We start from the raw sequence: 26,115 nt of genomic DNA on the forward strand, positions 1-26,115 counted from the left end.
AAGTCCGTTCCCTCGGAGCTCGAGGGAGACGTTGCCGTGCAGCGCTGGCGGTAGACTGGAAGTCTGGGGGGTTAACTGCTTTCCTTCCCCCAAGGGGCCAAGTGGGAGTGAGTTGATGATACAAACACTTAAATGGATATGTGAATATCAGAGGCTTAAATCCTTTTTGCTAAAATAAGAAAACGATGACTGGCATATTATTAAGAGCTGTATATAAATTACCACCACAAATTATCTTAGAATGTACAGCTTGCTTTTTAGCGACTCTTGAATTTATCTAAGCATGGACATCTTAAGCTGTATATCTTAAATATTATATCCCCCTCTAGCCCATGAAACATAATTTGCTTGGATTAGAGCAGGCATCCCCAAACTCGGCCCTCCAGATGTTTTGGAACTACAGCTCCCATCATTCCTAGGTAACAGGACCAGTAGTCAGGGATGATGGGAATTGTAGTCTCAAAACATCTGGAGGGCCGAGTTTGGGGAAGCCTGGTTTAGAGGTTGCGCTGGAGAAAAGCAGGCCTCTTGCACTTTTGAACAGCTGTGCGGCACGGAGAAATTCAACAGGCTGAGCCTTTTCTAGTATGGAAATACAATTATGGCTAACAGCTCACCTGCTGACACTCACTCTGCCATAGTTCTTATTACTTGTGGATGGCTCCTGACTTTCACACCCCGGTAAGTCAGTGGCCCTATAATCTTACTAAAGAAGCCCAGGACAACATAGAAAAAGCTTTCCCTCTTGTCTTACACTTGCCAAAGCAAAGACGACCAGATGAGGGTAGGAACCTGGCCATGGTTTTCTCCACTATGGTGAGATATATTTCATTATTCATTTGCATCTACAGTGGTACCTTGGAAGTCGAACGGAATCCATTCCGGAAGTTCGTTGGACTTCCAAAACATTTGGAAATCAAGGCGCGGCTTCTGATTGGCTGCAGGAGCTTCCTGCACTCAATCAGAAGCAGCAGAAGTCGTGTTGAACATTCAGGTTCCAAAGAACGTTTGCAAACCGGGACACTCACTTCCAGGTTTGCAGTGTTCGGGAGCCAAAATGTTCAACTTGCAAGGCATTCGGGATCCAGGGTACTGTCAGCATGTCCAGGAGGGTGCCTACTCGTGAGTAAGGCCATGGCAGAGACACATACCCAACTGGCATGTTCCCTCCCTCCTGGGAGATCATTCGGGAGCTTCTTGAGCGTTCTTCAGCCCAAACATCACAGTGACTGTTGTGATGAAGCACCAGCACACTTTAGGGATCCGCAGAGGCTTACGCAGTCGCGTGACAGACTCAGTAGCACAGCATTTGGCTAAACCACTTTATTTACATATAAACATACTCGGAGCTCTTCATCATGACTCCCTCTCTCTAGCACCACAGGCAGCAAAGAGAAAGAACAAAGGAACAACAGTCCCACTTAGGAACACACTAAGACAAACATCCTGCCTACGTCACATCCACTCTGTGGAATGAAAACATATACAGTCGTATGATACACAACAAACCTATGACTGCACATGGGGAATGAATCTCCCAACAGGTACAACTGTATACATATAAATTGGCATATAAATATTTATGCAAATAAGTGAAAGCTTATAATATTTGGGACTTTTAAGTTTGGGGCAGACATGATACAGATTTATAGAATTATTCATGGAACGGAGAAAGAGTCAAGGAAGAGTTTGGATTTGATATCCCACTTTATCACTACCTGAAGGAGTCTCAAAGCGGCTAACATTCTCCTTTCCCTTCCTCTCCCACAACAAACACTCTGTGAGGTGAGTGGGGCTGAGAGACTTCAGCAGCTGCATGTAGAGAAGCGGAGACTCGAACCCAGTTCACCAGATTATGAGTCTACCACTCTTAACCACTACACCACACTGGAACAGTTGCTCCCTCTTGCATAATACTTGGCGGGGAGTGTGTGTCATCAAATGAACCTGAGAGGTGGGAGATTCAGCAGAGACCAAAGGAGGCCCTTCTTCACATGGGATGGGACAGCTGGCAATGTTTAAAAGGACATCAGCCAAACTCATAAAGTAATGGGTGGCTACCAGTCACGATGGCCACAATATTGGAGCTTGGATGCCTCTGAAGGGAAGGAACCCATAATTGCACTCAAGTCCAGTTTCCAGCCTTCGCAGGGGTGTCCGGATGGGCCACTGTGGGAGATGGGATGCCGGGCGAGATTAACTTTGGATCTGCTCCAGGAAGGCTTCTGGTAGAGTCCATCAGGGACTGAGTCTAAAGTCCCTGCCAAACAAAGGAGCAAGGGGGCCAAACCAGAAGGATCTGAAATCAGTTGCCCTCTTGAGCAAGATCAGTCTGCGAATCTGCCTTGAGAAAGGCAGCCGACTAATCCTGCCGGGGTGGCGTGTGGCCACCTGACCCCCTGCCCTGCAGTGTTTCCTCACCCTTGTTGCTCTGACTGGCAGCCAGCGGGTGAGAGCTCTCATCTGGGATTCTTAGCAACTTCCTCTCATTCTGATCCCTCAGAATCACATGCTACTCAGCCGTTTCAACAGTGTTTGTCTGCTGCCTTGACCTCTTGCCTGCATTCCTGTGTGGCCTTTGCCCTGAATTGCCAGGGCCGCCTCTGAAGCAGAGCAGCTCCTTGTTCTCCTCCTCCTCCCCCCCCCCCCCCCGCTGGGCCACTGCTTTGAAATCTGCCTTCAACTGGACCCTGTTCCTTAAATGTGTGTTAAAAGAAAATGGAGCCACCTCCTTTCTTGATGCCTTCATCCTCTCAATGAAACCATCCATGGACAACCCAATGTTCTGCTGCTTCTGAACTCCTAGACACAGGACTTGCTGGTGGAGTTGGACTTGGGTGTCCTCAGAGCCTGCAAGGGGGGGCAACTTGTGCCTCCCCAGCTTCTGCCCTCTGGCCATGCTGCTTGAGGCTCCTGGGAGCTGGAGTCCAGCCCCATCCCAAGGGGCAGCTGTGCAGAGTAGCCTATTCTGCCCCCTCCCTTGGTTTGAGGGGCTCTGGACCCTAGCCAAGCCAGCAGCCTTTTAGCCCTCACAGGCGACCATTGTCAGAGGGCGCCTATATTTTTAAAGCTAGAAACAGCAGTTGAATGAAAAGCATTTTTATTTTGCAAACCTAGGCATGGCTGAAACCCCAGCATAAGCATTGCTGTTGCAGAAACAGATCAAAGAAAGGACTCCATGCAGCACATAGTTAAAGATGGGATGCTCCCCCAGGAGGCAGTGATGGCCTTAAAAGAGGAGGAGAGGGGGATCGATGGCCAGCAGCCACAACAACGGACTCTCTTCTGCCTCCCAAGCTGGAGGTAGCAAGGCTTCTGAATCCAAGTTGCCGGAAACCTTGGGTTGATTAATCAACCTTTGGCCTTTTAAACTGTTGTGGGGTGGGGGGCATTTTGTTATTATTATTTTCATGGTTCTCTATTGAAAACTGCCTTGTGACCCTTGAATGAAGGGCGGTATAACACACATTTAAGGAACAGGGTCATACCACGGACACAGGGATTGGATGCAGAGACAGTTGCTCACGCGCCCAGGACACTCTCATGGCAACTGGCTCTCGCCGAGGCTCCCCGGCCGGGTCCCGCCGTGCCGAGCCTCACATGCCCACCACCGCCTCCCTCCTTCCCCGCCCACCCACGTTAGCAGCCGTTGCGGCAGGAAGAGTTTGCTGCTCTTTCCCCCACACCTCCGCCTCTCTTTTCTCGGCCGGCTCCCTCAAGCGCCGGCGCTGCCATTGCGGCTGCAGGGAGCTCCAGCACTGCCAGGCAGGAGCCCCGCCTCACGTGAGGGGAGCCTTTGCCTCAGAGGGGAAAGGCGGGAAGGAAAAACGCAAAGAAGGAAAGAGGGCTCCGCACGGTGGAGGAGGGAGGCGGGGAGCCGGAGTCGTCCCCCTCGCTCGGTCGTGGCTGGCGGCCCACCCTGCTCCTTGCTGCACCCCGCTGGGCAGGTCTACTCGGGAGGAAGCGGGCTTCAGAAGGCTGCCTCCCCTTCTCCCAGACGCAGCAGCCGAGCACAGAGAGGGAGGGAAGGCCGCGGCCCCGCCACTCCTCACATGTTCTAGCGCCCGTTTACTGAACGGGCTGAATGACACTAGTTTAATAAATAAAAGCCACAGGAGGGAAAGAGCTCTTGCTTGGGGCTTCCTGTGTGCATTTGTTCAGCCAGGGTGAGAACAAGACGCTGGACTAGGTGGGCCATTGGCCTGATCCGCCTGCCAGCCTTTTCTTATGTTCTTACATTATGTGAGGAGGAGACTTTTGTTAACCCTTTCCTCCCTGGCATTTTCTTGATCTAAATACCGCTGTCTTAGTGCTATTTGCCTGACTGGCAAGAATGCCGTATAGAAAGTGAGCATTTTGTCTCTTGCAGCGGCTTAGAGCTCCATGGTGGAAAGGGACAGGATGAAGCAGAAGGGCTCTTCCTTGGGATGGGAACCCCTGAGGGCAGCAAGGCTCAGGGCTTAGAGATGACTAGGGTCTTCAAAGTAAGGAATCCCCAGGAGGAACGCTGCAAAAAAGGTGTTCAAGCCTGTTAGATCTGTCAATGTGCTATGACCTTTTGTTGGGAAATAGTGCAGTACATCCCACTGGCTTCTTTGATAAGGGTGGGGAGGGACTTAGTTGGGCTTTGCCGTGGGGGCTCAGGGGATCTCTTTAAAAGCCAGTGGGGTTTGCGAGGAATTCACTCCCCAACTTAGCTTGACTCTCCAGCCAGCCTGTGAAAATGTTCCGGCTTTTCAGCAACACAAAGCGCTGCTGGCAGATGAAACGGACATTGCAAAGGCCCCGGGGGCGAGTCCATTTACCAGCAATGGTGCAGCAAAACAGGTAAGGGGGCCGGAGGGGGGAGGGGGCAGCCTTGACAACCTCAGTCTGTGTAAACAGGACATTTCGCACAAGTTTTTAAATATATAAATGATCTGCCTAGAAAGCTTTGACAAAATAATGCTGCTCTAAGGAATGCAGGAGTTAACAAAGGGCAGCAGGTTTACATTTTCTCTAGACTCACCTGCATCCTCCTTGAAAATGGAAAACAGGCCATTCTGAAACAGGTCATTCTGTACAACAACCATACCAGTTCTTTTTTCTTTTCTTTGTATGTCACACCTTCCAAAACAATTACCACCGGTTCCCTTCCAACTTTTGGGAGAGCCTTTGTGGATTTTCATACCTGGAGGCTGTCAGGACAAAGGAACCAATAGCTCAAGGGGTGCCTGGGGGATTTGGGCCATTTCAGTGCAAGTGCAGGACAAAGCTGTTATTCTTAGCCACATTTTCCCAGGCTATGTCCCATATGAATGCCAAGCCCCAAAGCAGTTTTGTGCCCCCTGGTCAGCAGCACTTCACTCTAGGGATGCCTTAACCACAGGAGAAGGGTACCACACCTCCAAATGCACGTGAAAAGCACTCAGGAAAATCTTTCTACATGACAAAAAGAGGAATGTTGATTCCTGGCTGCATTTCCTGGAAATATGCAGGTAACCTTGGAAGGGACAGCACATAGAAGAATCCCAACCAAGCCTATGAAGAGGCGTGTAGTGGTGATTGGGGATTCCCTACTGAGGGGTACAGAAGCAGTGATCTGTGGGCCTGACAAGATGTCTCGAGAGGTGTGCTGTCTACCTGGGGCCAAGATCAAAGATGTAACAGAACGGCTGCAAGGAATCATAAAACCCACCGACAAATACCCCTTCCTTTTGGTGCATGTGGGAACCAATGACACTGCAAGCCATAGCTTACAGAAGATCAAAAATGATTATGAGGCTCTGGGCAGGAAGTTGAAGCAATTAGATGCACAAATTGTCATCTCTTCTGTCCTCCCAGTTGAACGACATGGCCCAGGGAGAGAGGGAAAAATAGGGGAAGTGAACAACTGGCTTCGCAAATGGTGCAAACAGGAACGGTTTGGATTCCTAGATCACGGTCTGCAGTTTCTTGAAGATGGACTTCTGGCAAGTGATGGACTGCACCTCACAAAAGTTGGGAGGAATGTTTTTGCCACAAAACTCAAAAACCTCATCAGGAGGGCTTTAAACTGACTTATGTGGGGGAGGGAGACAGTGGTCCTGAAGGTAGGAGTCTATCAAATGCTGAAGATGATCATCCAAATGTCAAGGACCAAATGGAGCAAGCAGCATGCAGACCTAGTGGTGGGACGAAAATATCCTTAAATAAGAGACATGGGGGAATGATCAACGGTCTTCAATGTCTGTATACTAATGCACAGAGCATGGGAAATAAACAAGATGAACTTGAGCTCTTGGTACAGCAAACTAAATATGACATAATAGGCATCACTGAAACCTGGTGGGATGAGTCTCATGACTGGAATGTAGTAATAGAGGGATACAATCTATTTAAGAGAAATAGACCAAACAGGAAAGGAGGAGGAGTAGCTTTATATGTTAGGGATATGTATACCTGTGAAGAGATCCAGGATTTAAAACTTCAAAGCCAAATTGAGAGTATCTGGGTCAAAATTAAGGGAGAGAAAAACAACAGTGATCTCATTGTGGGAGTTTACTATAGATCCCCAAGCCAAACTGAGGACACAGATGATGCCTTCCTGGAACAGATGGCCAAGCATTCCAAAGGAAGTGAGATAGTAGTAATGGGGGATTTCAACTATCCTGATATTTGTTGGATGTCAAACTCAGCCAAGAGCATAAGGTCGAACAGATTCCTCACTGGCCTTGCAGACAACTTCATTGTCCAGAAAGTGGGAGAAGCAACAAGAGGATCAGCCATTTTAGATCTGGTCCTAACCAATAGTGATGACTTGGTTAGTGGGGTAGAAGTGGCAGGATCATTAGGTGGGAGTGACCATGCTCTTCTGGAGTTTATTATCCAGCGGAAAGGAGCAACCAAGCATACTAAGGTCCAAATTCTAGACTTTAAGAAAGCCGACTTCAGAAAACTTAGGGAAACGCTGGGTGAAATCCCATGGACAGTAATACTAAAAGGGAAGGGAGTTCATGATGGTTGGGAGTTTGTTAAAAGGGAGATATTAAAAGCACAACTTCAGGCAATACCAATGAGACGGAAACATGGAAGGTGCCTAAAGAAGCCAGGCTGGCTATCTAAAGAACTTTTGACTGAGTTAAGATTTAAAAGGGATATGTACAAAAAATGGAAAAGGGGGGAAATCTCCAGAGAGGAATTCAAACATATAGCCAGCACGTGTAGAGACAAAGTCAGAAAAGCTAAAGCACAGAATGAACTCAGGCTCGCCAGAGAGGTTAAAAGCAACAAAAAGGGCTTTTATGGGTATGTCCGTAGCAAAAGGAAAAACAAGGAAACAGTGGGGTCACTCAGAGGAGAAGATGGTGAAATGCAAACAGGGGACAGAGAAAGGGCAGAACTCCTCAATGCCTTCTTTGCCTCTGTCTTCTCCAAGAAAGAAAACAACGCCCGACCTGAAGAATATGGAGCAGATGATTCAGCAGGGGAAACACAGCCCAGAATAAGTAAGGAGGTAGTACAAGAATACTTGGCTAGTTTAGATGTATTCAAGTCTCCAGGGCCAGATGAACTACATCCAAGAGTATTAAAAGAACTGGCAGAGGTGATTTCAGAACCACTGGCAATAATCTTTGAAAATTCCTGGAGAACAGGCGAAGTTCCAGCAGACTGGAGGAGGGCAAATGTTGTCCCTATTTTCAAAAAGGGGAAAAGAGAGGACCCAAACAATTACCGCCCAGTCAGCCTGACATCAATACCAGGAAAGATTCTAGAGCAGATCATTAAGCAAACAGTCTGTGAGCACCTAGAAAGAAACTCTGTGATCACTAAAAGTCAGCATGGGTTCCTGAAAAATAAGTCATGTCAGACTAATCTGATCTCATTTTTTGACAGAATTACAAGCCTGGTAGATGAAGGGAACGCTGTGGATGTAGCCTATCTTGATTTCAGCAAGGCCTTTGACAAGGTGCCCCATGATATTCTTGTAAAGAAGCTGGTAAAATGTGGGCTAGACAATGCTACCATTCAGTGGATTTGTAGCTGGATTACTGACCGAACCCAAAGGGTGCTCATCAATGGCTCCTCCTCATCCTGGAGAGTAGTGACTAGTGGGGTGCCACAGGGTTCTGTCTTGGGCCCAGTCTTGTTCAACATCTTTATCAATGACTTGGATGATGGGCTTGAGGGAATCCTGAGCAAGTTTGCAGATGACACCAAGTTGGGAGGGGTGGCTAACACCCCAGAGGACAGGATCACACTTCAGAATGACCTTAACAGATTAGACAACTGGGCCAAAGCAAACAAGATGAATTTTAACAAGGAGAAATGTAAAGTACTACATTTGGGCAAAAAAAATGAAAGGCACAAATACAGGATGGGAGACACCTGGCTTGAGAGCAGTACATGTGAAAAGGATCTAGGAATTTTGGTTGACCACAAACTTGACATGAGTCAGCAGTGTGATGCAGCAGCTAAAAAAGCCAATGCAATTCTGGGCTGCATCAATAGGAGTATAGCATCTAGATCAAGGGAAGTAATAGTACCACTGTATTCTGCTCTGGTCAGACCTCACCTGGAGTATTGTGTCCAGTTCTGGGCACCACAGTTCAAGAAGGATACTGATAAGCTGGAACGTGTCCAGAAGAGGGCAACCAAAATGGTCAAAGGCCTGGAAACGATGCCTTATGAGGAACGGCTTAGGGAGCTGGGTATGTTTAGCCTGGAGAAGAGAAGGTTAAGGGGTGATATGATAACCATGTTCAAATATATAAAAGGATGTCATATAAAGGAGGGAGAAAGGTTGTTTTCTGCTGCTCCAGAGAAGCGGACACGGAGCAACGGATTCAAACTACAAGAAAGAAGATTCCACCTAAACATTAGGAAGAACTTCCTGACAGTAAGAGCTGTTCGGCAGTGGAATTTGCTGCCAAGGAGTGTGGTGGAGTCTCCTTCTTTGGAGGTCTTTAAGCAGAAGCTTGACAGCCATCTGTCAGGAATGCTTTGATGGTGTTTCCTGCTTGGCAGGGGGTTGGACTGGATGGCCCTTGTGGTCTCTTCCAACTCTATGATTCTATGATTCTATGATTCTATGATTCCCATATTCTAGCTGCACCAATGGCCTGTATCCAGCAAACATTTTCACAGAAGTGTTTTGCAGGCAGAATCCACAAGTAGGAGGCAAAGTTCCTGCTGCTGCTGCTCCAAGATCCTGACTGCAGAATCCATGGGTGGACTTGGGCTTCCTTCACAACACTGTGATCCTGTATTCCCTCCTGCACACAAATCCCTTAAGGGAGGAAACGTTCTACATACAAACTGACCTTAGACTAGGCACTGAGTGATGGGGGGAAGTGGAGTGACAAAGTGAAGCCACTAGCAGGAGAAGCAGAGAACATGTTTGTTTGTTTGCTTGCTTGTTTGCTTGCTTGACCAATCATTAAATTTTATTATGCCCTCCTTTATAAAATAAACTCAAATTAGCTACCAAAAAAGTTAATAAAACGCATTAAAGCCTGGACAAATTGCTTAGATTAGTTTCCTATGATAAAACCAAGAGCAGGATAAACCAATTTGGCACAAAAACGGGGGCGGATCTTTTAAAATATGAATTGAGAATGGGGTTTGTTAAGGGGCAAGAATACAAATCTAGTTTGAAAAAATACATTTGCCCTTTGGACCTGAACTGAGCTGTGTCCAGAAATGTTGACCTTCCATCAGCTTAATCAAAGGCCTTTCAATTAAACATTAACCTCCTGATAAGAGTCAGTGTGCGGGTGAGATCATAACACAGGAATCTCTTGATTTTAGGGTTAGGATATGGGATGGTAAGGAGGTCCATGAGGAGGCAAAGGAATAAGAATGTTTATCAGAAGGCAGCCGGCCCAGGTCCAAGTCCTGCAGAGGTGACAATGTTAAGGGGCATCACAGCTCAAACCAAGGTGCAAAGCCATTGCTCAAAGGGGGGTGGGGGTGGCAGAAGGTCACATCTCTTCTCATTTTTAAAATCTTAAAATATTTCTGGGGGGGGAATAAAAGCAACAGCAATAGAAATTACATAATGCACTCGTTACAGAAAGAAGAATGAAAGCCAGTGTGGTGCAGTGGTTAGACCATTGGACTAGGGCCTGGGAGATCAGGGTTCAAATCCCAACCACTGGGTGACCTTAGGCCAGTCACACTCAACCCAAGTCACCTCACAAGGTTGTTGTGCTAATAAAATGGGCGGGGAAGAACCATCTGTACCACCTTGAGCTCCTTGGAGGAAAAGTGGGATGTACATAATAAAAACAATAGTAGCAACAACAAAGCAGGAACTAAAACAATACAGAAGCAAAAAACAGAGATGCTTCTTCTCAGAACTTCTCAAAGGTTTTTACCTGCCTCTGGAAAGACGGCCAGAGAATCCTACAGGAGCCTTTCTCAGAAGAACGGTACAATAAAACGTAAAAATAGAAATGCAGGAAGTTTTGAAGAATGATGAACAAATTTAACCAAAATGTTTTGAGCTGGTGTCTAAATTTCACAGCAGAAAGAGTTCCAAGCTGGCTGTCGCCATGGAGAAGGCCTTCTGATAAGTCACCTAGGAGCAGGATGTTAGTGGCTCTCCATAGCATTGGTTTTCAGAGGGTGTGGCAGGAGAGGAGGCCAAGGGTGATTGAAGAACAATCAATTTTGGGAACGTCAGAGGGTCGTCATGGCTACAACTCCACCTGAGTCCAGTTTGTCTTCAAAGAAGTTTATTGTGCTATTTATTTACAGTGTAGAGACAGCTTAAAACATGACCTCTCATTCCGAATCAGAATCCGGCAATGGCATACGTCTGTTCCTACGCCAGCAAAGTAGTCTGGGCACCCCAAAACGCCGCCCCCTTGACCTGCGTTGTGGTGCTCTCCTCATTTCTGGCACTGGAAGGAGCGATGTCCTTTCAGTTTCCTCCCTCAGCAGTCAATTCCCTGGCTCTGCAGCATCCCTAAGCGTCTGCCTGCATCCCTCCACCCACCCACCCCGAGCTTTCCCATTGTTCCTCCCTCTGATTTCTCTCCCCCTCTGAGTCTCTTCCTCTGGCTGCTTCAGACCCACTGCTGCTCTCTGTGCTTGACGTCAGGATGATGGGGGCTGGCTCCCTGTAGGGAGCTTATGTAGCTGCAATGTTTTATGCTTTCTGGATGCCCCATGATCATATGATAAAATAGGAGTTGTTTCTTTTTGTTTTCCAATGCTTTTCTTTCTTATCAATTAAAAAAAATGGTGTGGCATGAGCAAATTTTTATTCTGAAAGTGTGGCCCAGAGAAAAAAGTTTGAGAAGCACTGCTCACTAGGCTGCAATTGTAAGCAGAGCCAGGGAGGGGGCTCAGTCGGAAGGAGATGCACTACTCGGGGCCCAGGGTATAAATCCAACCCCCTGGCAAATGATCCCTTTTGAACCTCTGCCAAGAGGTCAAAGCAGCTGCTTTGTGATGGTTTACCATGGAGACAGTTCTGAGGAAAGCAACGCCATGGGGTTACATGCATCTTGTCTGAGCAGCCAGAGATCCTCTTCCTTTGTAAACTGTAAGGAAACTCTTCTCTCTGCTTGCCTTGCAGTTTCTCCAAAGGCTCTGTGCATCACCAGGCAAATCCCTCCTCCTCCTCCTCCTGGCCCAATGACGTGGGCATCCTTGCTCTGGAGGTGTACTTCCCTTCCCAGTATGTGGACCAGGTTGAGCTGGAGAAGTATGATGGGGTGGAGGCTGGGAAATACACCGTGGGCCTGGGGCAGAAGCAGATGGGCTTCTGTGCGGCCCACGAGGACATCAACTCCTTGTGCCTGACAGTCGTGCAGCGTCTGGTAGAGCGAAGCCGCCTGCCCTGGGAGTCCATCGGCCGACTGGAGGTTGGCACAGAGACCATCATTGACAAATCCAAAGCTGTCAAGACAGTTCTGATGCAGCTCTTTGAAGATTCAGGAAACACAGATGTTGAAGGCATCGACACCACCAATGCCTGCTATGGAGGAACAGCCTCCCTCTTCAACGCAGCTGACTGGATTGAGTCCAGCTCCTGGGATGGTAAGTGGAACCAATTGTGTTCATAAACCGAGGTACCACTGTATCCAGTGCTGTGGTTCAGAGATCACTCCGGTGCCCCGCCCCCCCCCCCCCAAGCCGGGAAGCCGGAGCCATGTGCTGCTTTGCAGACGCATGCGCAACATGCACAACAGGTGCACTTCATCAAGCAACTGCGCCTTGCGCAGCACTGCATGAGGTGCCAGACCTGTTGCCTCGCTTTCCTGCGCTTTTGCAGAGCGGCGGGTGAATGAAGGGCTGGCTCTGGTGTCTGCGATGCCTCTCTCCCTGCAGAGGTGGCTGGCGCTGCCCTATAGCTCCCACTCACCCTCCTCCTTCCTCATCCTTCGCAGAGCCACAGCGGAGAGCCAAGGCCAAAAGTGGCGCACGGGCTGAGCAGCTCCCTCAAGGAGCGAGGCCAAAGTGCCCACTAGCCGCAGAGGAGGCGTTGCCACTGCCACGTGCGAAGGGAAGAAGGCTGCGTGCGTGAGGCAGTGAGCGGCCAGGAGTGGGTGGCAAGGTCGCCACGGCCGCCACCGCTTCTCCTCCTGCTGCTACCGCTGCTGCAACCTTAGGCGGCCACCGGGCTCATCTCCTTGGTGTTGCTGAGCGCCAAGCAGAGCTGTCTTAAGCCTCCTCCGGCGCCCTGCCCCCCCCCCTTCCCAGCTTTGCGGGGCTGGAGGAGGCAGGCAGCGGCTGGAGGGCAGCTCCTCCAGCAGGGAAGAGACGGAGGCTCCGGGCATGGCGCTGCTTCAGCGCGGTGGCCGAGGGCGCCTCGCCCAGCCTCTGCCTCTTCCCGGGCGCCCTCCAGAACTGGGCGCGAACTTGGCACCCTGGCTCCCTGCGCCACTTGCCTCTATGGGCATTTGGGCAAGACGTCCCACCCTGTGCCTAAGTGACTTTCTCAGACAGGTTTTGTCCCATTTTTTTTGCTACAGGGTAGCATTTTGCAATTTTATACTTCTGCCACCAGGAGACATCGGGGCTGCCCATTCTCCTCACGTTAAAGAAAGCTTGTGGCGGTTCACTTTTGTGCTCCTGGAGGAGAAGGAATTTGGTGGGTGCCATGTAGACTCTCTATCGATTCTCTTGTGGCACTGCAGTTCCCACAGTCTCTGTGAGGAACACAAGGAGCAAAGCGGGCCAGTGGGGAGCTAGCTGGGGGGTGGGGAGAAAGAGCTAGAGAAACACCTGTTACAGCCGGGATCATAGAATCCTAGAGTTGGAAGAGACCACAAGGGCCATCCAGTCCAACCCCCTGCCAAGCAGGAAACACCATCAAAGCATTCCTGACAGATGGTTGCTTAAAGATCTTCAAAGAAGGAGACTCCACCACACTCCTTGGCAGCAAATTCCACTGTCGAACAGCTCTTACTGTCAGGAAGTTCTTCCTAATGTTTAGGTGGAATCTTCTTTCTTGTAGCTTGGATCCATTGCTCCGTGTCCGCTTCTCTGGAGCAGCAGAAAACAACCTTTCTCCCTCCTCTATATGACATCCTTTTATATATTTGAACATGGCTATCATATCACCCCTTCACCTTCTCTTCTCCAGGGATGGGGGGCTTCCAGCCCATCAGGCTAATTAGTCCACCATTTGGCCCACCATTTTGACCAAGCCACGCCTACCCTACACCTGATGCCAGGTATTCCCTCCCACCCATCAGGGCTGGTCTGCGAGGGGCCAACCTGCTAGATGGGAATAAAGCGGTTAAAACTGCTCCCTGTCTAAAAAAAGTTATTTGACAGACAAACCTCAAGAGGACACAAGGCCATTGTTTCTAGCAGTACAGAAGAATCTAGTTGCTAAGTTCTGTCACAAGCAGACAGGAAAGGAACAGTGCAGTGAGTGTTTGCCTCTGAATGCCAACTGCAGAGATGCAACCCTCCTCCTCCTCCTCCTCCATATTGCAGAGTCTTCCCAGAGACAGCCGAATGAGAGAGTTGCGGATTGTTCAAGCTGAGTGTTTCAGTCTCACATGTGGAGTCATAGGCCTTCTAACAAAAATATGTCTCCTGACCAGAGATTTGGAAGGAAAGCAATTTAAAGAGAGATAGAGACCCGAGAGAGCCAGGCAATTATCTGTATAAATTTTGGAAGCATATAATAGGATTATTATTATAGTTTCTGCAAAGAGAAGTCCTGCCTTTCGGGTTGTAAGGAAAGAATTATACTTTGAGAGTGTCAATAAACATGTAAGTAATGATGTTCTTGTAGACATTAAATATTTGGAAGGTCACAAAAACTTTGTTTTTTGTTTTTGTTTATAATTTTTTAAATTAACAAACAAAATGAATCGAAGATAAAGAGCACAACAGCAGGTTGAAAGCAGCATAAGGTTGGACGTTATCACTGAATTTGTTCCAAAACATTTCCAAAAATAGCCATTTCCCCATAAACGTGTTAGGCTTACTTATATGTGTATCTACAATAAGTGAGCTTAATCATAGTTACAATGGACCAAATTTTCTCAATCCTTGCAGATATGGGAGGAGATGTGTTCTCCCGCTCCCATGCTCAGCTTTTGACGAAGTTCCTCCTGAAAGGTTTATGAGTAAACTTAGAGGAAATGGAACAGGTCCCTTTATGGGCTCATAACTGATTTAATGCAGCAGAGTTGGGCAATGTTAACACAATGGAGGTCCCAAGACAGGATGTGAACTGGTAGGGACCAGGGTGAGAAGCTCAGTTTTTTGTAGTGATGGAAAAGACCAGTTCTTTACTAGGGATTTTATTAGAAAATTAAGCCTCCACTGCTGTAAACCTATGATCAAGGGAGGCTCCTCTCTTGGGCCAAGTGGGGCATGTCCCCACTCAAGAAAGACCTCCAAGGCCATAGTCTGGTCTCCCATCCTTAGTCATACATTTCCATTGATTGAGGCGCTTCCTGGATGCTTCTTCCCACCTGCTAGTCCATTGACTGGCAGAAGAAGCAGAACAGGCAAAAGGAAGAGGCTTCTTCACACAAGGCATCATGAACATGTGCCTTCAGCCCTCTTTATTGTGCATTTGTGATCATGTGTTTATTAAAATTTGCATACCGCTTGGTAGTAAAAGCAAACCAACCTCAAAGTGGTTTACAAAAAGGAAACAGCAATGTTCTCATATTGTTTGTGCTTGGGACGGTTATACACAATCCTACTCTTGATACTGTTTGCGCCTGCAAAATATTTGTTGGGTAGTCTTCCTGCTTTGTCTCCAATTGGTACAAATCCCATAATGTCATGATGAAGCCCTCAAACCTTTCATCCCACAAATGTTCTAGGATTTGTTTGTTTCTTTTGTCCGTCTTTTGTTGCTCTGTTGTGCTAGAGGGCTCCCTCCAGGTGGCAATGAGGCAGCAATGTTTGGGGAAGCACCCCAGAGCAACCAATAAAGCAGAATGATGGATGGTCCAGTATAAATCCACCACAAATTCACTGTCATCAGTGACATGTTGCTGGAGACCCTGGGAGGGAGAGGGCTGCTTGTGCTCTGGTTCTGCTCCCTGGTTTCCCACAGGCATCGGGGCAGCTGTGTGAGAAGAGGAGGCTGGGCAAGGGGGCCAGAGGCGGATTTAGGGGAATGCAACCAATTTGGTCCCACTGGGCACAGAACCTCAGCTTTGCTGGTTTAGGAATAGAGCATGAGAGGCAGGCACTGAAGTTTAGGAGATCCCAACGTCTGCCACTGCAGCAAGTTTTTCTTACGTTCCCACATGAAATGCAATGTCCATGTTCAGAGATTATCTTCAGATGCATCTGAACACCAGATTCTAGGGACAAGCAAGAGGGGAAGTCCATTGTCTTCATGCTCCACTTAGGAGATCCTTGGAAGCCTCTGGCTGTTGGGAAGGCAGCTGTGTTTTCCTCAAGTCCAGAATAATTCTTTTCTGGGGGGCTGTTCTATGCCTAACAGGCCTAAGGAGAGAGGTGGTGGGTTCACCATTTCATCATTGCTGCTTGCAAAACTCTTCTACCTAGAAACTTACTTTTTTCAAAGAAACCTGTGTGTTTTTGGCTTAGCAGAAAACAATAATACCTGTTTTGCTGTGCATTTTATTGGAAAAATAGTTAAAGCATTTTGGGAGAGTATGAGTAGGTTAATAAGGACTGACGGCTCTCCTGTTTCATATTTGTAGTATCTTTGTAGTATACCTTTGCTTTGTAGTATCCGGCATGGTCTCTGCTGGCCATGTTCTTTTTCAGTCCTCAGGGCCAAACTAGATGTGTGAGATCTTTACATGGGATTGCCTACGTACAGTGTGTATGCGCTTCTTTAATTCAGCTGTAAGGTGCTATTTCGGATCAGGACTGCAGTACTAAGGGGAGGGGATTAACACTTTCCTCCCCAGGCCTTTCTCCGCAATTTGAATTACCCCCCACCTAAAAGCTTCTATTTGCCCCATGCGCGCGGGTACCCATTTCTCTCATATCACATCTGGTTTGGACCTCAGGCTTCGATCCGAAGCAGGAAATTTGTTTGGATTCTCTAGGACTAACTTCTGAGTAAACACGTTTAGGGAATGACTTTATGGCAGATTCACACCAACTATCCAATTTAGGAATTTTAGTAATTATATTTGGAAGACTGCTCTTAATTGCAGATATCAATAGACAGAAGAGTAATAATCTTCCACAGATCTTGGAATCTGATAACGGTGAAAGTAAATGTGTAACCATGGATAGAATCTTGGACTTTGGTCTCAGCCAAGGGCTTATTCTGTGCTTTTTGAAAGTCTCCACCTTTCCATCTCACCTCTCCAGCTCTCAACATCAGCTGGGGGAGGGATGTACAGTACTTGCTGCTGTTGCCGGTGTCCTCTGAAACCCCCAGCCACCCTCCAGTCACCAATGCTGTGAGAGATCAGGCAGCCATGGCTTCTCCCTCCATCTCCTTCTCTGGTCCTGCCTTTTGCCTGCTGTTGTGAGTCAAAGGAGAGCAGCACTGCCCTGTGAGAGGAGGAATTTTGAAACCCTTTTCAGTCCCACATTTCTTCTGCTGAATTTTGCTGCAACAGGTGCCTTTTCCACTATGTAAGATTGAAAAGTCCCTCTTCCCTGCAAGGATCTTCCAAGACAAACAGAAGTATCCACAACCACATTTTAAATCATCATCATCATCATCTCCAGGGAGGGCACTACACATCACTGTCATGTGTTATTTCTCCCTTAGCTTCCCTGGAGAAGCCCCTATACAGTATTATGAAACATTTGACTTGGCATTAATCCTCAACCTGAGCTAAAATTCAGCCCATGCTTCCACCTGCAGCTCCTAAAAGGAGTCTGCATGTGGCAGCAGCCACACTTGGGAATGGCTTTGACTGGCTGACTAAACCAGGTGAGGAAAGCCGATGGTCTTAAACCCTTTGTGAGGTACAGAATTCCCCAGACAGGCTCTGGTGGATTGAGCAGAAGTGACCAAGAGTGGGTCCAACAGTCAAGAAGGCAGTTCCTGTAGAGGAAGTGGGAAGCAGATGGGGCTCGACCACCTGGAAAGGGAGCCCATCTAGGATAAGGAAAACTCTGATCCTAAACCTCCGCTGTCTTGCAGAACATCTTTGGGAGAAGAAAAGGCTAAGGATTCAACCCTACACAAATCCAGAGTGGAGTCCCTAAGGCAGTTGGATGGCGCCTTGTATGCCTCCTCCTGAAAACTCCTGCACCTGAGCTGGTGCCAAACATCTTGCTCTGCTTTCCTTTGGGCCACATCAGGGGGGCCCTGAGGTCTCCTGGCTTGCACCCCTGGGAGGTCCCTTGGGTGCTGCTAATTCAGTGGTTTGCCTTCAGTCCCAGAGGCACACTCCATTGTCTCTTGAGGCAGACGGATGCCAGCAACAGGACTACATTAGCACCTATCCAGCCTGTCAATCTTTTGCTTCTTTTTAACTACCGGTACTTCTCTTGGCTCGCTATTGTCATAGTTATACTGTAAACCAACACCCAACCTGTAAGCTGGTAGGGGGAGGGATTTGTCTTTTTCCCCTGCTCTGACTGTGTGAAGTGACAGACAGACAGGCAGAGATTCAGAACCAGCTGTTACTGTATTGCAGCTCACACCTGCAAGTGAAACACTGAGATGTTTTTATGATGCAGACCAGGAAGAGCTTTTTCTGCCTTCCTCGTCCGTCATCAGCTCTGACACTTTGGTGATGCTCTTCCCATGCCAGGACGCTATGCCTTGGTGGTTTGTGGCGATATTGCTGTTTATGCCACCGGGAATGCGCGGCCAACAGGTGGTGCTGGAGCCGTAGCCATGCTGGTCGGACCAGATGCTCCACTGGCTTTGGAGAGAGGTGAGTAGGTCTAAAAAGGTTGCTTTGCATAGTGAGGGGTTTCATCCCTAACCCGACAAGCCAGCCATTAGATTCTTCTGCATTGGCTTAAGCAGGTGCCGTGGTCACAGGTGAAACCATGCCATTAAAATAAAAATACTGTGAAAAGGGAGGACGGGATGGGGGGAAGCGTGCAACACCACCCCTCCTGCTGCAAGAGGGCAGACTGGGTGGCTGACACATTCAACACTGCCTGTGTCCCAACCAAGAAAATAGTACATAAAAATGCTTAACTAACTGACCAATTGCATCACAGATGACTGGGTTCTCCCCCCGCTAACATAAATCCTGCCCCCCTCAAACATAAATCCTGACTACATCCACGCAGCACCAAACAAGTGGGACATGACGCCCAATCTGTGGATTTGCATGAGTACAAATGTAGACGAGAACCAGGGCAGTCAAAGATGGACTTCTGCCAGGCTTCATAAGCCCCTCTATGCAAACTGATTAAACCTGCATGAACAAGTCCATTGTGGTGGGCTCTTGCTGGTGGGAAAGCAGCACATCTCTGCCAAAATAGTCAAATGCGTCCTCTCTCTCAGAGTTTTCAGGAATTCATGTGGAAAGCTGCAAATGAGGGGGGGGGGGTTGCTCCTCCTTTTCTGCACCCAGAGGGGCAGGCAGGCTTTCCAGGGAGGATAATATTATGCCTGAAGTATGCTCTTAGAGTAGCTGCCAGAGATTCAGAGCTCCCCGAGCTAAAAAAGGAGAGAGAGAGAGAGAGAGAGAGAGAGGTTTCTTTTCTTTTGGACATAGGCGTCAGTGTCTGGGCAACACTAGTGTTGGCTCAGGGTAGAATTTTTCTTTAGCATCTTTTGCACTCCCCCAGTAGATTCCCTCTCTCCTTAGAGTCACACACTTTTGCATCTTTGCTCCTAAACAAGGTGATGCCACTGAAATGGAACCTGGGAGAAAGATGCATAGCTTGGAAGCATAAACCAGGTGTGTCAACCAGGAAATGTACCAGTCACACCAAGAAAAAGTTATTAGGGGTATCTGTGGGTTTTACCTCAAGTGCAATGGTTAATAACTGGAGGATTATTCCCTTTGTTGCCATTGTTAATACTGGGATGTCATAGAATAGTCGAGTTGGAAGGTTCACCCAAGAATCATCTAGTCCAACCCCCTGCAATGCAAGAATCTCTTCATGTGGTCTCCCATCCAATCTGGAGCCTTGCCGGACCCTGCTTAGCTTTGCAAATGTGCTGCACCATGCAAGCTCACCTGTGACTTTTTCCTGCCAAGGTCTTCGTGGGACCCACATGGAACATGTCTATGACTTCTATAAGCCGGACTTGGCTTCAGAGTATCCTGTGGTGGATGGACAGCTCTCCATCCAGTGCTACTTTCGAGCCTTGGATCGGTGCTATGCCACATACCGCAAGAAGATCGAGAGCCAGTGGCAGAAAGGTCAGTGTGGCTGGGAGAACAGTCAGCCATGCCTTCCTTCCTGGCTGTGGGTGCACCAGAGCATGAATGTGCACATGGATCATGCAGATCTCAATTGTCCATGCGTGCTTCTCCGTACGTTCATTTGCACCCAACTGCTTTTGGTTGAACCTTGTCCAGAAGGGCTTTGCTGCCTGGGGAGGAGCTGCTCCGCTTAGGTTGCAGGAGGGGGCCAGGCGGCAAGGAGGTCAGAGTGCCTCAAATGCCAACCTCCCAGCCTCCCTCTCAGCTAGCCAACAGCCAAGATGTTGAGGGAGAAACCCCACCTGGTAGGGGTCCCCCTTTGGGCTCCATCTTTCCTGTCCACACAAGTGGGAAGTTCTCTTCACATTGAGGTTGGTTGCCCCCCCCCCTCCCTGAGGTCCAGAAACATAAGGTCCATTGTGAGTTTTCCAATACATAGGAACATGCACAAAAGAGTGGGTTGGGGGGGGGAGCTGTGTGTCACACCTAGTGTTCCCCCACAGCCCCAAAGTACCCCAAAGGAGTACTTTGCCCACAGAAGTAAGGGGTGAGGGGATAGGTGGTCGTGGGCCCCAGGAAAACATCCCCTGCCTCTTTTTTTTTTTAACCCAAAGCAAAAGGTCCCCAGAACATCCAGAAATGCTTCTGTACCTCCACAGTTGGGTAACTTGCAATTTGATTATGGTGATAATTTATTAAATGTATATTCTGCCTTTCATCCAAAGATGAATAATCTCAGGGTGGTTCACATACTTCCCCCCCCACACACAAACATTATCAGCAGATCAGGAGAATCCTAACTGAGGTTGGGGGTGGGAGTGTGTGGGTTGGCACTGGGAGGATCGTGTGAACACTATGAAAAGCAGGCACATGTGCTAGCTATTGGGGGGGGGGTAACACCTTGCATGCTAGGGCTGAGCAGGTGGTGTGTCTCCATTGCACTTCTCGTTTCCTGGGTGCAGTTGCAGGGGGGGGGGACTCCATCTCTCTGACACTTTCTTCTACCCCCGAGGCAGCTGGGATCTCGAAGCAGTGCACCCTCGAAGACTTCCAGTTCATGATCTTCCACACACCTTTCTGCAAGCTGGTGCAGAAGTCTCTGGCGCGGGTGGTGCTGAACGACTTCCTGGCCTCCCGCAACCCTGATGTCGAGAGTGGCGTCTACAAGGGGCTGAAGGACTTTGGGTCAGTGGAGACTCTGAGGGTCCCTTGTCCAGGAAGGACCAAGGGCTAGAGGAAGAACAGGGAAGGAGTCACAAGCTGTAGGGCAGCTTTCCCCAACCTGGTGCCCCCCCCAGATGCTCATCGACTGTGAGCCAAGGAGAGCTGTAACCTGACACGTCGGGAGGGAAGCAGGTTGGGAAGGCTCCTTAGTGGGAGGAGAATCTACAGAGTGGTAAATATTTTTCCTAACAGCATGCAAAAGAGTGTAGCTTCCTTTACTAGGGGCTTTGTATGGGCAAGTTCTAAAGACATCACCCAAGAACTGGAGAAGATAGTGGGACAGGGGGCAAACTTGTTCTTAGAAGTTCTTCAGGACAGGGATGGGCAGAAGATGGATCTAGTTCTAGTAGATCCCTGAATGACCTACAGTGGACTAGCTCCAATGTAAAAATGAAAGCCCCTCTTCCCATTACAATCAGGCGATTAGACTTTCTCATCTGAAGTAACTCAGATGTACTTGTGTATGCAGGTTGTCCTTGGATGCATCTCATGCCTCATGGTAGATCAGTGGCTCTGTCCTCTGAGAGAGGGTTTGGTGTCTGGATCTGGCCTCCCCTGCCTCTCTCCCCCCCCCTATGGTTGGCTGGCCTTGCGCTTCCAGGAAAACAAAGTAGACCTTGCAAGTCATCTGCTCACACCTGCCTTGGGACTTAGACGGGACTTAGCATTCTTTTCTTTTAGTGATGATAACCCTTAGCTCTCATCGCTGACTTGAGATTCACCTGAAGTCCCTTTATCTCCATTAGCTTGCATTCACCCATTGTCAAACTCACCTGCCAGCTGCTGGGCCAGAGAGTCTTGTCTTTTGCTGATCTTCCCATGTGAAGCCGCCCATCGGCCAGCAGCAAAGCCTTCAGGGCACATATTACAACCCTCAACTTCCTTCATATTTTCCAAAGCTTATTTATCTGTTTTATCTGTTTAGATATTTATAAATTACTTTTCTCAAAGAGTGAAAACAGGGAACAAAAGGCAAAACCCAATATTAATAATTAATCCTGTAAAACTAATAATTAACCTGAGCCAGCCTCTGAAGCAACTGAAAGTCAAGTGATATTTAAAAAATGCTTTATGTCTTGGGGGGGGGGGGAGCAAGAAAGGCTTCTGCCTCCAGCAACGCTAGGAGAACAACTCCAGAAAACGTTTATTTCTCTGCCAGCTTTGAATTTAGTTGAACTTGCCACCTCTACCTCTATGGAGAAAGTTTTAGGCTCTTTTAAAATGTTAATTTATTAAAATGTTCTTAGGGAAATTAAGCTGAGCAGAGAAAGCTCAGTGCACCCCCATGACTCTGTGTATGAGAGCACGTTCACACACAAGAAAAGGATATTCCACAGGATATTCCAAAGGATATTCTGCCCACCTTCCCTTTTAGTAACGTGAAGTTGGAAGAAACCTACTCCAGCAAGGAGGTGGACAGAGCTTTCCAGAAGGCTAGCCAGGAGCTGTTCCGCCAGAAGACGCAGCCCTCTCTCTTCCTCTCTGCTCGCAATGGAAACATGTATACTCCCTCAGTGTATGGCTGCCTTGCATCTCTCCTGGCCCAGTAAGTCACCCGTTCTCTTTCCTTCCACGCCTCCCCTGCTCTTTCCAATAATGGATTCTTCCCACTCCAAATCCAGGGCAGGTGGAGAGGACACAGAAACGGCAAAAATAGTCGTGTTTCATAACATTTGGTCAGAAGGCAAGGGCTGCAAACACACCCTGCATTTAAAGCGCATTTCTCTGCATACTCTTGAGAACTGTATTTCACTCCTTGCAAAGTACAATTCCCAGGATTCTTGGTGTGTGTGCAGCCATGATTCTCTGATGATTAAAAATCCTCTTAGCCAAGGTGCAGTGATTAATTTGGCTAAATAAGGGCTGAAGTTGTTGCCCCCACCCCCTTGCAGCCATACTTTTATATTAACATACCCATGAATACGTTTCCTGTTTGAATTTGCAAGTGTGTGATTGCACATCACCCCAAAACTGCAACTATCTGGAAAAGTCTTCGTAAGGTAATGATTTTTGCAGGGGCATCAATGTTTGCCCTTGCCTGGTGTGATTTCTGGGGAAGAAAGGAAACTTTCCCTTTCTTTTCCTTTCTGACATTTCTGGTCTCAATCCCGGCAGGTTCTCTGCCCAGCAGCTGGCTGGCTCCAGAATTGGGGTCTTCTCCTATGGCTCAGGACTGGCAGCCAGCATGTTCTCCCTGAAGGTGACCCAGAATTCTGCTCCAGGTGAGTCCCTTCTTGATGTAGAGCTCCCTTTCCTCTTCTCAAACTTTTTGAACTCCTGGAGGATCCTGAGTTTGTGCTGCCTGCAAAAGTTACTTGAGCTCTACATTGCTGGGGCACTGGAGGAATTAAAATGCTGGTGCCCAGTGCTCCTTTGAACCCTGGGGAAGAGAAAATATAAAAGGAACCAGGACCCCAGAATAGTCTCGTGTCTGTGTTGGTGGGCCCTGCCAGGGTCCTGGGGTTTGCCCAATGGTGCCCAGTGCTGAAGCTGCATGGGGCATTCTTCTTACACCCAGAAGCTCTTCTTGCAGCCTCCCAAATGCACTTTGCACAGTTTTGGGGCTCATTTCAGCACAGTAACTAACCAGGCCAGTTAATTCATAGTTTGCCCCAAAATCATTGCCTTGTTGGGGAAATGTTACTACACCCATGACATCTGGGGTTGCTGGGGTCCCTGGAAGCAGCAGGATTTCTCATGGGAAGCTGTATGTCCGCTCTCTCTTCCAGGCTCCCCTCTGGAAAAACTGGTATCCAGTCTTTCAGATCTGGAGACTCGGTTGGACTCCCGGAAATGTGTTCCCCCAGAGAAGTTTTCTGAGATCATGAAACTCAGAGAGGACACACATCACTTGGGTGAGCATGTGAGCAGCTTTAGCTGGGCACCTGGGTGCCATAAGCTTTGCTTGGAGAGACATTGTCACAAGGTAAATTGGCTTTGGCAGGAAAGATCTGAAGGGAGAAAGCTACACTCCAGCTGCTTGCCTAGTAATGTCTCCTGCAAAAACCACTTGAGCTCTGCATTTCTGGTGAGAGTGTTTTCTAAGATGTTCATTAAGTTATGTGTCTTTATGGGGAGTGGGAAATATGAAATCAGGTTCAGCTCTTGGAAATGCAGTTAGGAAAGCAGCCCCTCTTGAGCGAAAGGACTTTCTTCTTTCTGTGGAGTTTCTAAAGGCACTTCATAGAATCCTAGAGTTGGAAGAGACCCCAAGGGCCACCCAGTCCAACCCCCTGCCAAGCAGGAAACACCATCAAAGCATTCCGGACAGATGGCTGTCAAGCCTCTGCTCAAAGACTTCAACACAGCACACAGATTTGCCATTGCTCTGGGGAATAAATGGGTCTCTCTCTAGGAGGTTTGAAAAGGAGTAATAGTTTTCTAAAGCAGCCTTCCCCTACATCTTATCTCCTGAAGACCTAAGCCACCTCTGATCACCAAGTGCACACAGTGGAAGGAAGAGCCAGTGTTCACAGCCTGTCTTGTGGGTGACCCCCCCCATATTGTCCTGGTCCCTCCCTCTGCCTTCCTACCCCCCCTGCTTTGTCTTTCTGCAGTGGGCCACACCCCGCATGGGTCCAAGGATGACCTCTTCCCAGGAACGTGGTACATAGAGCAAGTGGATGACAAGAACCGTAGGAAGTATGTCCGGAGACCAGTCTAGGGGAGAGCAGAATGGCCAGGAGCAGGGATTGTCGTGGTAAGTCAAAATCCTGGGCTCTAAAAGCAGTCACTGAAGGGAAGCCGGTTGATGTGGGCTGAGTTGATGTGGGGAAGTCCAGAGAAGGCAGCGCAGCTTTTGGCGAGGGAAGCCTATGCTCTTCTGGCCGCAGGATCTTTCCCTCAAATTAGCCTTCTCCAACCCATCTCCACCTAGGACTTCATTCAGGGCTGAGAAAGCACAGGGAGAAATATGAAGAAGCCAGAGAAGAAGCTTAGCCAGCTCTTGCCTGAATTGTTTGGCACTTCGCTTTTCTAGTCCTGCTCTCTCCCTGACACAAAGCAGCTTCCATAAACCAGCAGACTCACGGAAACTGAACAAGATGGTTGTGTGAGAAAAAGAGAAAGGGAAAAGAAGTTTCAAAATGGTTTCTGGCAGAAGTGGGAGGAAAATGTTGCAGCACAAGAAAGGCTAAGAGGTTTCCCCCAAACCTTTCACCATTTCCCAGAGCCCCGTTTTGAGCTGAAAAAATGTGTTATTTAAGGTTTTACACCAACATGCTTCATGATATGAAGAGGGACCTGGTGGTCTCAGGCTCCATGCAGCCTTCCTGGTCTCTTCTGTGGCTCAGGATACTGCACTGGGCTTAGCTAGTATCTTCCAAGGCAAGTAGCCAAGGTACTTTAAGAATCAGGTACTTTATGACCTGAAAGGGGACTGCAGCAGCCCCTCTTTCCCATCTGGAAGAGCCAGCTAGTTTGACCAGACCTCCCTTCTCTTTGCCCCTACAGTGTCAGCCTTATGGAAGGAGGCGAATGGCTTCACCATCCAAAAGCATAGCAAGTCCACCTCTGCCTGCACTTCTCAAGACGGCTGCTCTGGCGGGGGGGGGGGGTGTCCTTCTTGCACAGCACTGTGTCTTATCCATGCTTGCTAAGGGAGAATGGCCTCATCTCTTCCTCTGATCCTTCCCCTTCCAAGTTTGCTGCTCTGCCTTCACTGCTGAGCTCCCGGGTTTACTTTGCTTGGAGGCACCTGCTTCTCCCTGTTGGCACTTTTTTGGACAATAGACCTTGTTAGTGTAAGAAAGATTTGTTAAAGTATATAAAGTATTTTAACACAAAGGGCGAGGGATATTTTTATTTGGGAAAGGGGGTGATTTTTGTGACTTCCATCAAAAGAAATCCTGGCACATGCAGACATCTTACAACAAAGGCAGTTTTCACTTCATCCTGTTCTAAATAAGATTTGGTTTTTTGTGCTATTCTGGGGCATTTGCAGAGGCTGATGAAGAATAATTCCCAACTTTGGAAACATGATTGGATAGCTCAGTTGGTTAGTGTGGGTGCTGACAGCGCCAAGGTTGCAGATTCAATCCCCGTATGGGGCAGCTGCCTATTCCTGCATTGCAGGGGGTTGGGCTGGATGACCCTCAGGGTCCCTTCCAACTCTATGATTATATGATAAATCCCTGTGATAAAAAAATTATGCCAACCA

General features: G+C 48.3%; 1 protein-coding gene across 1 annotated transcript; it reads left to right on the forward strand.

The window, feature by feature from the left end:
• Window positions 1-4,683: 4,683 nt before the first annotated feature.
• HMGCS2 (3-hydroxy-3-methylglutaryl-CoA synthase 2) lies at window positions 4,684-25,742 on the forward strand. The gene is made up of 10 exons (XM_035102091.3): window positions 4,684-4,827; window positions 11,546-12,009; window positions 18,153-18,278; window positions 19,566-19,730; window positions 20,750-20,918; window positions 22,333-22,503; window positions 23,073-23,179; window positions 23,687-23,812; window positions 24,515-24,657; window positions 25,410-25,742. Exons 1-9 carry the CDS (start codon window positions 4,724-4,726, stop codon window positions 24,619-24,621), a joined length of 1,539 nt encoding a protein of 512 aa, XP_034957982.1. The 5' UTR covers window positions 4,684-4,723; the 3' UTR covers window positions 24,622-24,657; window positions 25,410-25,742.
• Window positions 25,743-26,115: the final 373 nt, after the last annotated feature.

This window comes from Zootoca vivipara, chromosome 7 (genome assembly GCF_965207765.1).
Source record: "Zootoca vivipara chromosome 7, rZooViv2.hap1.1, whole genome shotgun sequence".
NCBI lineage: Eukaryota > Metazoa > Chordata > Lepidosauria > Squamata > Lacertidae > Zootoca > Zootoca vivipara.